This window comes from Lonchura striata, chromosome 2 (genome assembly GCF_050655825.1).
Source record: "Lonchura striata isolate lonStrDom1 chromosome 2, ASM5065582v1, whole genome shotgun sequence".
Taxonomy (NCBI): domain Eukaryota; kingdom Metazoa; phylum Chordata; class Aves; order Passeriformes; family Estrildidae; genus Lonchura; species Lonchura striata.
Window position 1 is genome coordinate 150,131,545 of NC_140704.1, and position 13,786 is coordinate 150,145,330.

Below are 13,786 nucleotides of genomic sequence, written 5' to 3' on the forward strand. Positions count from 1 at the left end.
ACCTAATAGTTAATAAAGTAATAAAGGTAAAGTTCCTTAAGGCTTCACCATCATGTCTAGAGCAGTTATTTCTCTTTGGTTTTTGTAAACATTTGTTCTATTATGGTTCATCAAGGTATTTTCAGAAACAAATCAGCTAAGTAGAAAAGCCTGAGAATTGAGGTCATTTTTCCTAGGGCCTTTGAAGGCTTATGTTGAATAACTCTAAATTAAAGTATTTTAAGATACTTCTCAGAGTGATTCCAGAGAAATGACAGGAAGCTTCTCCGTCTTCTAGTTTACTAAATAAAGCCATAGAGAAGCATTTCTGCTTCATCAGGGCTGCTGTGCTAGAATCGGAGCTTTCTCCTTCCTGTCTGAAGCTTTTCCTTTTAACACAGAAAACAGCCTCTTCCCCTGGCCTTACTTACACTATTTAAGCCTCATTTCACACTTCCTCTGAACATTGTAGGATTACTGCCCAGCCCTCAGCAATTAGAAACAACGTACTTAAATTTATTGTTGTTTTCTAATCCTTCCATAGCATTAAGTGGTTTCAAGTTTTTATGCTGACATGGAAAATCAAAGCAATTTTTCTTTGTCATCTCTGTCTTCTCTCTTGTCAGCCCAAAACTATTATGCTGGAATGGGAATACAAAAGAAGTTAAAAAGAGGGGATATAAGCAAAAGATCTTTGTGTACACACAGCTGATACTCCAAGGTTAATGGCACTTGTACCATTTACTTGATGGTTAGGAAGATGCTGGATATAGTATGTAATCCAGTTATTTATCTAAAAAAATAGATGTATAGAAAATAAGGAAAATAAAGTGGTTTCATGAAAACAGTTCACATAGGAAAACAAAAGAACTCCAAGCATAGTCCATGTTTGTCTTGTTGGGTTCAAAAGGGAAGAATCCATGTCACGCTTTCTCCTTTTTGGTGAAAAGAGGGAGTCATATGAGATAAAGAAGAAAATTAACTGCATTTGGGGATTTTTTTTAACCTTTCTATGAGACAAAATAAAAGGAAAGAGCAACCTGAGCTACCTGGTTAGTGGAAGGTGTTCCTAACCATGGAATTAGGTGATGTTTACAGTCCCTTCCAACCCAAGTCTTTCTGTTATTCAGGGAAAAAGCCTTTCCTTGCAGAATAAATCCATTAAGGGAAATAAAAAACATAATAGTCTTCAGTCAGACTGCTAAGATGTCAGAGAATATATATAAAAAAAGTCTAAGTTTAAAGTATGATTTTAAAGCAAAAATGTATATCCTAACTTGTGTCCACAGGAAGAATTATTTAATGTAGCTACTGAAGTCTTTAGAGCAGAAATGACCTCAACCATCTCAGTTATCTCAGTTAATGAGTTAAAATGTACAATTTAGAAGTTTAGTATTGCTTTAGGGTGCTTTAAATAGTTTGCTTTTTGCAGGCAGTTGCTTTGAAACAAAATACAATTCTATAAGCTGTAAGTTCATACACAGTACTAGACTTCTCTGTAATTCTAAAAAAAAAAACATTAGCATCAGTCTTGGTTGTGAACACCATGGCATATTCAGACTCCTTAACAAATTAAAAAATTATCTTTTTTTTTGTTCCATTCAGACCTCCTTACATCCATCCGTATCTGCCCTTTTCTTTGGGTCTTGAGATTTTCTAATCTGAAACTTTGGGTTTGTTTAACACAGAGTTGACTGGAGAATGTTGGCATTATTCATAGAGCATGAATGAAGTAGAGCAGGGAGTACTGAATTGCACTGGGCAAGTTTCCTTCCCATTGTGCCTTGTACTTTTCAGAGATTATTAATTTTGAAGGGTTTGTCTGTTAATAAAGATGAGTTGTATATATACTTTCAGTATAAGTGAAAGGTTCCTTCCTCTCTGATGTTTGTTTTGCACTTTGTGTGCTGTAAAGTGAGTCATTTTTTTGTTTAATAGATGTATTAGATCTATGAAATGAGACTCCACAAAGTCATTCTGACAGGATTGACAGATACAGGGATGGAGCTCAGCTGCTTTAGACTTCTAAACTCGATCATAGTCTTAAAATAAATAAGTTCTATGTGGAAGGATAGTGAATGTCAGTTTTCAGTTCATTGACAGAATAAAGACTTTTATTACTGGCTGCTGTAGGGAAAAAATACTTCTTATTAAAATTTTACCCTTATTCTGGAGTCCTCATCACCTGAGAAACCACAGAGGAAAAGGCTTTGTAGGGGTAATTCTTTGTGAGTCTTCAAAGTACAGTTGTTTAAGTTTTTGTTTAGGAAGCATTATACCAGCAATAAAAAAATACTCATCCACGCTTTTTAGATATACATTTGCACACACCAAAACTATTTTTTTTCCTGGCCTGGTTATTTTCAGGATTTTAAAATGTTTTCTTTAAAATAAAAAAAAAAAAAACAACAAAAAAAAATATCCTAAAAATAAACACAAACAGACTCAAGCACAACAAAGACTTGTCAGTTCAGAAGTAATTGTGTTGTTTGTTTTATATAAATACTTTACCTGCTAATTCATGTTAAGGCTATAAATTGTTTATTTTCACTCTGGTGTTTATTTTGTTAGCAATCAGTCTAATGTTAGGAACATTTTGTCAATATCAGTAATTACTTGCTAGTGATCATATATGAGTGATTTCCTTCTCACTCAGGAGGTGATTCTATGAAAAGATTTTTCTTTGCAGAATACATCCATTAAGGGAAATAAAAAGTTTAAGAGTCTACTGATCTGGTAGCGTCATTTCAGAGAGTATTTTCCAAATATTCTCAGCTCTGAGCCTGTCTTGTGGTTAGAAAGAAAAGGAAAAGAACTATTTAGGCAATTTTTTTTTTCATATTCTACAAGCTGTGTAGAAGACTCCATGCAGCTAGACTTGCATGAAATACAAAACCATAATGGAATGATGTGTAATAAGGGCTGTTCTTCAGTTTCCATTCAGGGGTCTTAATACAAATATACAAACCTTTATGAAAGGGAGGACAGTTTTAGGCCATGATTATGGTTTCATCCACACTTTTGAATCCTAACAACTACAGATTTCATCTTTTTACTTAGTTCCTATTGTCATTTCTTCCTGTTAAAATGATAGCCTTTTTATATGTGTTCTGCTGTCTTGTTTTGAAAACACTGGAATTTGTACACACACAGCAACTGTATAACTCTCCAATCACCAAATAGCTTTCCCTTTATTGCATTCTCTAGCAGTAGGTAATGAAAAGGAATTTATGACAAAGTAATTGGTTCAGTACCTACATCTCCATGTTTTTCATTAACACTTGTAAGATCTTTAACTTTCCCAACTATAATTTTAAATGTAAAATTCCCACATCCATATTTACAATGTGGATGAGTAGCCAAGAGATGAAAAAAAAAAAAATCCTCAATGAAATTAAATATATTTTCTAATCAATAAACAAGCAGGATCTCAGCTGTCACTGCCACATGGATACTTACCTTTGTTAGGGCATGTGCTATATCCTTCAAGCTCTCTTTTCAGAGGTAGAATGTATAATTATTTCTTGTAATGTTTTCTTTCTTGCTCTCTCCATGCCCCTCCTGCCCTGCAGTGGAGCAGATTACTACGACTATGGCCACGGACTGAGTGAAGACACCTACGACTCCTATGGTGAGTGCTTTATCAGCTCAACCACTGCAGCAACAGACTCTTGGAAAAAAAAGCATAATGAAGGGATAATTTCTGTGAGGCAAGGCTTAGTCCTGCAGCAGGTAATGGCTGCTCAGGGATTCCTGAGATGTCACAGCTCTCCTCATGTGCTTATTGAGAAAAATGCCCTCTGTGGTCTGTTAGCTAAAGCAGTCATGGGAAACTAAAACCAAAGATGTAGAGAAAATAAAACTTAAATCATTATGCATGCTGCCTTTCCATGCCACATTCAATGAGATTTAGGCAAAAAATTGGGGGTGGAGGACCTTTTTCCAGGAACTTTTGGCTGCCAAAGCAAATGCTTCTGGTGTGGCACAGCTTGCATTGAGACTTGGTACAAGGTAGGAATCTGCTGGAGCTCCCAGCTGAATTGGAGCCTAATTGAGTGTGGTTTAGCCTTGCATGGTCCTTCTGTTTTAATTCATTTTCATGCATCAGTCCTGGGAAATCAAGCAGGAGTCATTATGTAAAGGTTAGGGAAGTATTTTAGGTAGCTAATAGACATGAGGGCAGTGGGTTAGTCTGTACAGAGACAAAACAATGCGTAATGAAGCAAAAAAACATATGCCAGTTGTAAAGATCACTTTTTTTTTTTTTTCTTAATATACCAGTGTGGTAGTAACAGACTTAATTAAAGAAATCTGTTATGGGTTGGAAGCATAAAACATTTTAAAAGGCACCTTTGATTAAGGGATAAATGTTAAGTCTCTGGATAGAGATCAGAAAAATACAATCTAGGTCTCTCAAATCTCAAACATTGGAGGGTTGTTAGTAACCTGTGTAAAAGATGCAATGCTGAGTAATGAATACTTCAATTACTTTAGAGCTCTACTTGAAATTTTTGGAGGTCTATTTCTTTGACTCCATGTGGAAGTGCTTTCTGCTTGAAACTAAAATGACCTTAACTAAGTTGTGATAAATGCACCTAATGCAGTAGCTTGCCCAGCATATCTGCTTAAACTAATTATTTTGCTTAAAGTTGAAAGGCAGTTCATCAAAAGAAGAGGTGATGTGAAATTCCTCTGTCCCCCAACACTTTCAGTTGGTGTTAATAGATATATAGCTTAAATCTTTATTTCAGCATTAAAATAAACTGTTTGCCATTCTAAACCTGATATTTCTAAGACTATTTCAGTAATGCAAAATTGATGGGGGAAAAATGTATGAAACTGCTTAATGTAGATAGACTGATGGGGAGAGATATTGATTGCAATATTTAAAGTTGAAAATATGGATTTTTCATTGCTTTTGCATTTAAAATTGGTTTTCTATTTATCAAAGCACAGCCACTCAGAATATCAAGTGATGTACTTATTCAAGTTGAGAGAAAGACTATAAATACCTTGAAGAATGATTATGGGTTGCAGTCACTATAGTTTTTGCACATATAAATAGCTGTACACTTTATTTCTTAAGTGTATCCCTTAAAATCAGAGTTAGAGGTTAATAACCATTTCACTATATGTAAAGAACATTAGATGCCTCAAAATAAGTAGGTAGTTGTCTAGTGCTGGCTGGGAGGAAATTCAGATACCCAGGTGGTATCTCAGCTTTTCCTTTGAGAAACTGAGGTGACAATCCAGAGGATGTAAGAAGAATATCAGTGTTTTTAGGATTTGGAGCCCTGAACAGCACCAAAATGAAAACTGAGAAACAGTAAGATAACTCTTTACCCTGCTTATTTGTTCAGCTGCTTGAAAAAGAGCTAGTATTCCCCTTAAACTGTAACAAAGTCTTCTCTTTTCATTTCATCAGTTCTGGCAGCAGTGTTTAAAAGCTAGGATATTTTTAATTCCAACCTCTCAGTCAGCTGCCCATACTATTAGGCTCAGTCTTTTTCTTTTTTAATGTAAATCTTGCTTTCTTTGTGATGAAGAAGCACAAGAGGTTGTTACCAGATGCCCCTGAAAATCGCCTGAGGTGAAAGATTAATTCTTTCAGCCTTACACCAGATTTGAACTTGTTCCTTTTACCTCCTAGGCAAATATCCTGACCACCCGGGTGTGACTTATAGCCTGGACTCAGCAGGCAGCCACCTACCACCTACATTATTAAACAGTAGTTAGGATGAGGCTTCTGCAAAGGGATTGTGAAACTGAACCCTTGACATATGGGATCTTTGTCATCTAATTTCAGATATCTCATGTCAGAGCAAGTTACCTCAGCATTGAAATTGCACGGGCTCTTTGACTTCTTTTTTTTGTGCGTGTTTTTTTTTTTTTTTTTTTTAATAAAGAGAAAGTGATGTTTACATTTATTTTGCCATACATTTGGATTCCATCTTTAGTTTCTGGATTGCATTGGATTCACTGAAGCACCTGTCTGTTTAGGGCAGGGCAGTTCAGCAGAAATAAGTATGGAAACATATACATTGTTTTAATGTGTGTTTTCTTTTGGGGATTTTTTTGGTGCTGCTTTTTTATTTTTGTTCTTGCAGATATAACATAGTACTCTGATTTGTTTACATCATTAAAGTGTAGCTAAGTACTGTTTCCTTGCACTCTATGTTAAATTCTATGTTTTCCCTTTTGTAACTGCCTGGCATAGTAGGTCTGACTCTCATTTAAGATAATAATTTTTGCTGCTTTTTAAAAATATTTATTACCATTGAAAGGTGGTAGGATTATGAATCATTAAATACAGCACAAGGTTTTTTTACAAAGTTATTTTATAGCCAAAATTCAAACAACCAATGTTACTTGTCCGCTTAATAGTTTTTTGTTTGTTTTTTTTTTTAAATCTGCCCTCCTATTTCTTGCACTTCAGAGGAGATGTATGGAATATTGGCCCTAGCATGTTAAAAGCCACAGGTGTTTGTAGTGATACTTGAGACTTGGTTTGCATGTTTGAATTAGTCCTAAATTGGCACTGATGCAGAGAAACTCATTTCTGAGGACAGCTTATTTCCTTATACATAATTCATACCTTACATTCATTTCATCCCATTGCAATTATTGGTGTGTCTGCTACAGGAGCTGACATTTCTGTGCATTTGCAACAAGCAGGTCCAGCTGAATTTCCACAGCCTTAAATAGTTTTGCCATTAGCCTGTCATGTTCCCTGCTCCTGTGTGCTGAGAAATCACTGTGGGATAGCTCCGATGGATGTGCTGTACCCCGATTTCTTGTTTCAGGTGTTAGACTTGTACACCTTGGTTACTGTAAACAGAATGTGGCTGTTTGATTCACAGCTAAGAAAAATTACATTCAGCATCTGAGAATGTTGGGCTCTGACCATATTTTCTTTCCTTGTAGGGCAAGAAGAATGGACCAACTCACGACACAAGACACCTTCTGCAAGGACAACAAAAGGAGTCTACAGAGACCAGCCATATGCCAGATACTGATTGTACTGTCTGATGTTGTGAAATATCCAATCTCCACCAGTCCTGTATACTGTTCAAAGTAATTTTTTCTATGAACAATCCCTTTTTATTAACTCAAAGTGCATAAAAATTCTGAATGGATGGACTGAACTTAAAACATTTGTTGAAAGAACAACCTGGACAGAAAGATATGTAAAACAAGGAACTTTGTTATTTCCAAACTGTGTTTGAAAAAATAGGTGATCAAAAAAATAACCTTTGATTAACTAGTGTTAAACAAAAAATAGGTTTACTAAATACGTTAGTCCATTCTTTTTAACATAAGTGTAACCTTTTATTTTAAAGGTTTTCAACAATTTAGTTTTTAGCTTTTATTTTGAGCCATTTGCTAGATTTTCTCTTTGCAAACATGCGTAAAAAGGGAAGCCAACTACAAATGCGAATAATGTGGTATTTTGTAACTCAAGTCTTGAAATGTTCTGTAGTGTTAAGCAAAGTTTTACCCTTGCTTGATACTAAATAAACTTTTGAAAGAAAATCAGTGTGTGTGAGATTAATTTTATGCTTTATCTTATAATAAAACTTCATAAATAGTAGTAAACAGGGAGAACTGTTTAACAGTGATCAGCATAAAAGGCTCATATTAAACATTGTGCAACTTCTTTTAAAACAAAATGGTTTAAACCTAAATGTATCTCTCTATATACTCACAGTAGATATAAATGCTGTTTAAAATATTCAAATGGTATGGATCTGCTTGAGTGCCACATTAAATCAAAATACTTTTGTTTAAAATGGTTTAAAATAGCTAATGAATTTTCTGGAAAAAGATGTGACTAGTTTTCACCTTGTTGAGCATTTTTTCACTAGTGCAACTTTGGAATTTTTATGAGAATTTTGGTACGTTAATGACCACTTCGCTCCGTGCTGGAAGCAATAAACACAAAGCTTTTAAAGACTTTCTGACTTGACTAATTGAGGTCGCTTTCGTCAGAGGCAGAGGATGTGTAACCCTTAAAACGGTCTTCATTTGCAAAGGTAAATAAATCAAATAAGATTTTAATCTCACTTAAGTTATCTTAATATAACCAATAAAAACAGGGAGGCTACAACTTAGAAAGTTTCATTTTAGAATGTAGGAAAAACTTATGAGGACACCTAAATTCTCATTTTAAAACGTTTAATTTGTATTAGTCTAAAAAGCCTTAGTTTAGCTAGTTAAATTTGGACAAACTATTCCCTATTAAACAACTGTAAAACCTCATAACCAATAGTTTGTAATATATTATTTTTCCATAAATTTTAGTAGCTTAAACATTGCAAATGTTATCTAAAGCTTTTTTTTAGCATTGTTTCTATTAATTACAGTTTGATTTATGTTGTATTCTTTAGTTTTTATTTTAAATTATTTGAAATTTAGTAAAAACATTTTTTTTCCCTCTCTTGTCAGGAAACTCACCTCCTTGGACAGCCAAGAGAACAAAAACCCTAACCTTCTGATGCTTTGGTAGGTATCTTTACTCATCTGTGAAATTATTAGATAATGGAACTTTTGATCAGGTTCTAAATTCTGCACAAAGTTTTAAGTTAGGTGTCGTTGTCTTAGTTCAATTCTGGTAGGAAAAGGAATAGTTTTAAACTTTCGTTAATCAGGACCTTAAGCTGTCACAGTGTGTGGACACTCCCCTGGCAGTTCATTGAAGGGTGTGCAGAGCTTTGGCAGCATCTCAAACAATTAAGTCTTTGATTGGACAGAGGAAGTTGAAGAAACCAAATGTAATTTGATGCTTGTAGTTTTCAAATAGGAATTTAAAACTCTAATCTGGTCAACAAACATGTCTAAAATATGAAAAATACATTTTGTAAGCTGGTTTTCAAAGCAGGCATTTCTGCACAAGTAGCAGACTGATTTCTGGTATTAATTGAAGGAGAACAAATCCATTAAGAAACATTAGCTGAAGAATAACTGGCTCTACTGTTTCTGGTCAATTCAATATATAAAGTAAGAAATAATTTAACTGTATTTATGCTCAGATGGTGTATATTTAAAATAAAACAGATCTTTTTCTACTTGGAATGGTAATTCTTCCTGCTAACCTCATGATCTCAGTGTTTTTATTTGACAAGGCTTAGATAAATAGAGCTTTATACTGTGAAATATTGCATAAGTTGCACTGCCTCTGTGTACTGCAGTAAATTTAAGAGGCTGCTGTCACAGGCTAAAGGAACCTTTTGTACATACAAAATGGCTTTAGAACTGTTTTGAGCATTTTAAAGGCTTAAATCAAAGGACTCTTAAGAGTAGGAGAGCTTGAAGATGATTTCTCCCCTTTGGGGCTCAGATGGCAAAGATTTAATACCAGCTGCTAGAATTGCCATGGCAAAACTGAATATATAAATATCTTTTAAAAATATTTATAACAATTGGCACAATCTATCCTTCTGGTCACATCTTAAATCACATAATGAATTACATAAGAAGTGTTCATCTGCAAACATCATGTATTGTTTTAAATAGACAGAGTGAAACTTCAGGGGTTGAAACTAAAATGCCTAGTAGCAAGGGTGGCTAGTAGATAAATAAGTGAATCAGAAGTGGATTCAGTGTTCTGTATTGTTTATGCAACTCTTTTATTTCATGCCATATTTTCTTATTGCCTCCCGTATGGAGGATGAATGTGTGATCAGCATGTGTGATTTGTGCCACTTCTCTGCTACTCTGCCCTGAAGTCCTAGAGAAACCTTAAATTGTTTTAGCTTTTCTTTGGGGTGGAAAAATGTATCTCCCTGATAACAGAGGCTCTAAGTGCAGCATTGAATGATTACCATGTGAACAATGTCTTCCTTCTTCCAATGCTCTGCATCTTATTTCTCTTAAGAAAATGTGTTTCCATGCCTCTTCAAAAAAAAAAAAAAGTATCAATTCATCAATTCTCATGTCCTGTGTGTGCACAATAAATTGCATTAGTTCTAACAAATGGTACTGGATATTCTTCAAAACTATATATTTACAGTGCGAACTTATCTTAGCATTTCCTCAAATAACATACACTAGCATTGTTCTGCTATTGCATTTCTCTTGTTTTTGTTTTTTTTTAATATGGAGTAATCTCTTAAATTAAATCAATTTGATTTTGAGGGAAAAATAATCTAAAAAGGTAGAGAGCTTTTAAGACCAATGTAGAAGGCAGCCTTTCTTCCACTGTGATAAACTTATAAGAGTTTTTTTCATTCTAGTAGAGTTTTGCAGTCTTACACTGGACTATTACTGTATGTTACTGGTCAAAAAAGTAATGTTAATGGTCATAATTAGTCATATCAATAATTTGTCTTTATTGAATCTTATAAAATTTCCACTGCATTTAAATGATAGCAGTTTCTGCAATGCTTGCCTAGATCTGCATACATTTATGATATGCATAATTGTCTGATTCCTCTACTTACAGTCTGACAGGCTTCAGAGAATTCAGATCTCTAGTCTCAAGATATATACAAATAAAGTGTATTTTGCTCTTTTTCAGGAACTTCTTCCATGTTAATTATGGACTGCTTAGAGCACTGTACTTACCTGTATGCTCAGACACTGACGAGACCGAGTATGAAAATCCTGCTCAGCATTTCTTGTATGAAAGCCTTAAAGTGTATAACAGCATACACTTTTTAAAAATAATTGTATATTGAAACTCTTAACTGTATAAAGATGCAACAATGTTTTATTTGGAGCCCAATAAAGAATTTCCATCTAAGTTCCTGTTACAAAGCAATAACGCGACCTCCTTTTCTTTAGTAACTCTTTAGCCTTACGCAGCAAGTGTGAGAGAGTGTGTGAAGTCTCATGACTAGAATTTAAATGCTTCTGGAAATAGCTTGTCTAATGTATGATCAACATGGATAAGTTAAAATGAAGATTGATGCTTTCTGCTGAAGCTTTTTTTAATAGCTAATTGTAAACAAGTCTGCTCCAGACAAGTCTCTTGGATAGAAATAATGCTTCAACTTCCATTTTCTTCAAAAACTTGTATAACAAGATGATGTTTAATCCCTGTCAATTATACTATGCTGCTTATTCTCTTTCACTTGGTGTTTGATGCATAGAAATCTTTTCTCTAATACACAGTCACAGGTTTTCTAGTAGTAGAGTCTTGAATGAAGCTTTTACACCTTGATGATCTTGTATCCAATAGTCATGTTTCCTCAGTGCTTTCTGTTTTATATTAATTGCGATTGTGGTAATTTGTAAGAGAAATAAAGTTCTGATAATTTATTTTCTTTTGTTCTTCTTCATAAATACTGCTTGCAGAGCACATGTGCCCCATTCATCAATTATGGTCCCATCAGATGCATTTTTCTTCACTGAATCTCAATTTATTGCCAACAAAAGTATAATTTGGTTCTGTGTTGTTGCTGTTTTGAACATAAACAATACCACTTGACAGTTTCACACCAAAATGCTGCCTCTTCAACAGGTTTTCATAACTTCTAATTCCATGTACTGACTACTGAAAAATAGCTTTGAAGTTGTGGGGATGTGGACAAAAATAAGATTTCCTATTAACTGTGGCACCAATCAATTATCTTGATTAAGGCAGTTTTTAATAGACTTAGTAAACTGACCATTAAAAAGTCTGCATGTGTAACCTCTGAATATTTAAGGTGATTTTGTCAGTCTGGAGAGGTTTTCCCTGCCTTTATCTTTCACTGTGCCAAAACTGCATTTCTAAACTGTTTTCTACAGCCAGGAATAGTAATTATTTAAATAAGTGAAAGCAAAATCAAGAAAAAAAAAAAAAACTCTGAATAAGCACAAGAGATATATAATAATGATTCTGTCAGACTGACAGGCAGGAGCCTCTGGTGTGGAACAGCACCTGACATTTTAAATGCAGGCCAAGTATAAAAGCTGTATATAGATACTGTGTGGGGAATTTAGATAGCAGAATGCAATTTCGCCTTCTGTAATTTGGACACCAGGATTGCCAGCACAAGCTCATTTGAGGTGTGCTATGAGCTAGTCAAGGAGTGAAGTATCACCTTCCACTCAGGAGTCATGGGCTGCTTAATGGCAATACTAAAATATGCTGCTAGTGTGACTTATGTGACTGTCAAGGCTGTCTAGCAAATGTGGCTTTCCTGGGGTCCTGTCTGATTGCTCAGTGGCCTAACAGGAGCCACTGGGCTCTGGTCAAAGTGGGCTGCCTGTGGCCATCCAGCTGTTGGGGTTGCAAGTACTTTGCTTTGTTTCACTGAGAGTTTAAGGACTGGCTGTCTCAGGCCTGGATTTCAGCCCCTTCCAACCCAAACCATTCTCTGAGTCTGTGGCTCCATTTCTGCTGGGTTTTATCATCAGTAGGTAAAATTTAAGTTCTTGAGATTGTGTTTTGAGTGAAATCTGGGTCTTCTTTGTCGCTCACTTCAAGAGCACACATGCAGCCTTGTGCTGTCTCAGTGACAGTCCTGATGCTCCGTTCCCAGGTGCCAGTCCTAGGTGACATCAATTTACTTCAAAGGTTTTGAGGAAGGATGTGAGCCTGCTGCTTCAAATGAGTTGTCTAGTCTGCATCACAGCCTTTCCCATTGTGTCTGCTCTTCTGGGGATGACCCCACCTACGAGGTACAATAAATCTATGAAGAGATGCTTGTTCCATGACTATGAATTAGAACATACTTGAGGTCAGACATCTTTCTAAGTGATGTTGAAGAACATAAATTTTATGCTGGAGCTTCATCCTTCTGGTAACAAAGGAAATGAAAATGTAAAGATCAGAATGCAAAGCTCAGCTTAAAATGCATATATAATGATTTGGTATAAATAAAATAGTATCTGTTCTTGAGTGGTTCTGCTCCAATTTTCCCACACTGAATTTTGCAATATTTTTTAAACTATTTTAGTATTATAATTAGATTTCTGTAGTAAGTTCATAAATATGTGCTAAAAGGCCAAATTTGTAGACGAATTTCCAGGTTGCCTGTGTCCAAGAACACCAGCATTGTTGGCAGATGAAGTAAATACACACCAAGAATCCAAATATCTTTGACTTTATAACTTTATGAAAAAGACTAATTGGATGAAGAGGCTGTGAATTACTTTCACAAGCTCAGCAGTTTTGTCTGAGACAGTTGCATTTGTTTAATGGGGAGAAAAACCCCTTTGGTAATGGAAATTATTGAAGGTATTTAGTATTAAAGCAGACATTGTGAAGATAAATGTTTATGCAGCCGCAGATACTTCATTGTGCATTGACCCTTGTCTTCAGGCAGGCTTTCCACATGATTGCAAGTCAAGAGAACATCTCTGGCAAACCAGGATTTTAAAGATGTTTAAGCTGTAGCCAGGGGCCAAAATAAAGCCGCTTTGCTGCACAGTTCTTTTTTAAGTCTTTTTTTCCCATCAGTGGGAAGGTATTAAAAACGAGTGAGATGTCAACACTCCTAAAAATAGGACATTAGGTAATAGGCTTAATGGACACTTTCACTTTTTGGTCAAAGATATACTTGACAAATATAAAATTAAAATTTATATTTAGTAAAGGTTTATGACAAAATTTATCAGGAGTCTATATATCCAGTAGTCAAACTCATTTTCTTTCAAGATAACCACTGAGCCAGAAGTTCTGACTAAAGATTCTGATCTTATTATGATCTTATAAGAGAAAAATCAAATATAAATCAGTCCTTAGAGTATAGTTTCTGCTTTTGCAAAGCTAAATACTAAACTTGTTCTTTATGCTTAGAAACATTTGGCATGAAATAGCATAAATATTTTTTCTTTCTACTGAAATTTAGAATAAAAAAAAAAACTTTCAACCAAAGTG

At 34.9% G+C, this 13,786-nt stretch overlaps 1 protein-coding gene across 3 annotated transcripts in view; it reads left to right on the top strand.

Moving 5' to 3' along the window:
• Positions 1 to 11,238, top strand: part of KHDRBS3 (KH RNA binding domain containing, signal transduction associated 3) — an 87,789-nt gene extending 76,551 nt beyond the window's left edge. The window contains exons 8-11 of one of the 3 annotated variants that reach the window (XR_013339652.2): positions 3,552 to 3,610; positions 6,904 to 7,053; positions 8,425 to 8,481; positions 10,496 to 11,238. Coding sequence is in view for 2 of the 3 variants with exons in the window: in XM_031504112.3 (XP_031359972.1) it covers positions 3,552 to 3,610; positions 6,904 to 6,995 (151 nt within the window). In the remaining variant the exon portion in view is untranslated. Of the gene's footprint in view, positions 1 to 3,551; positions 3,611 to 6,903; positions 7,513 to 8,424; positions 8,482 to 10,495 lie in introns of those variants that run through there. The other 2 variants (XM_031504112.3, XM_085572595.1) reach the window with 2 other exon arrangements.
• The last annotated feature ends 2,548 nt before the right edge of the window (positions 11,239 to 13,786 follow it).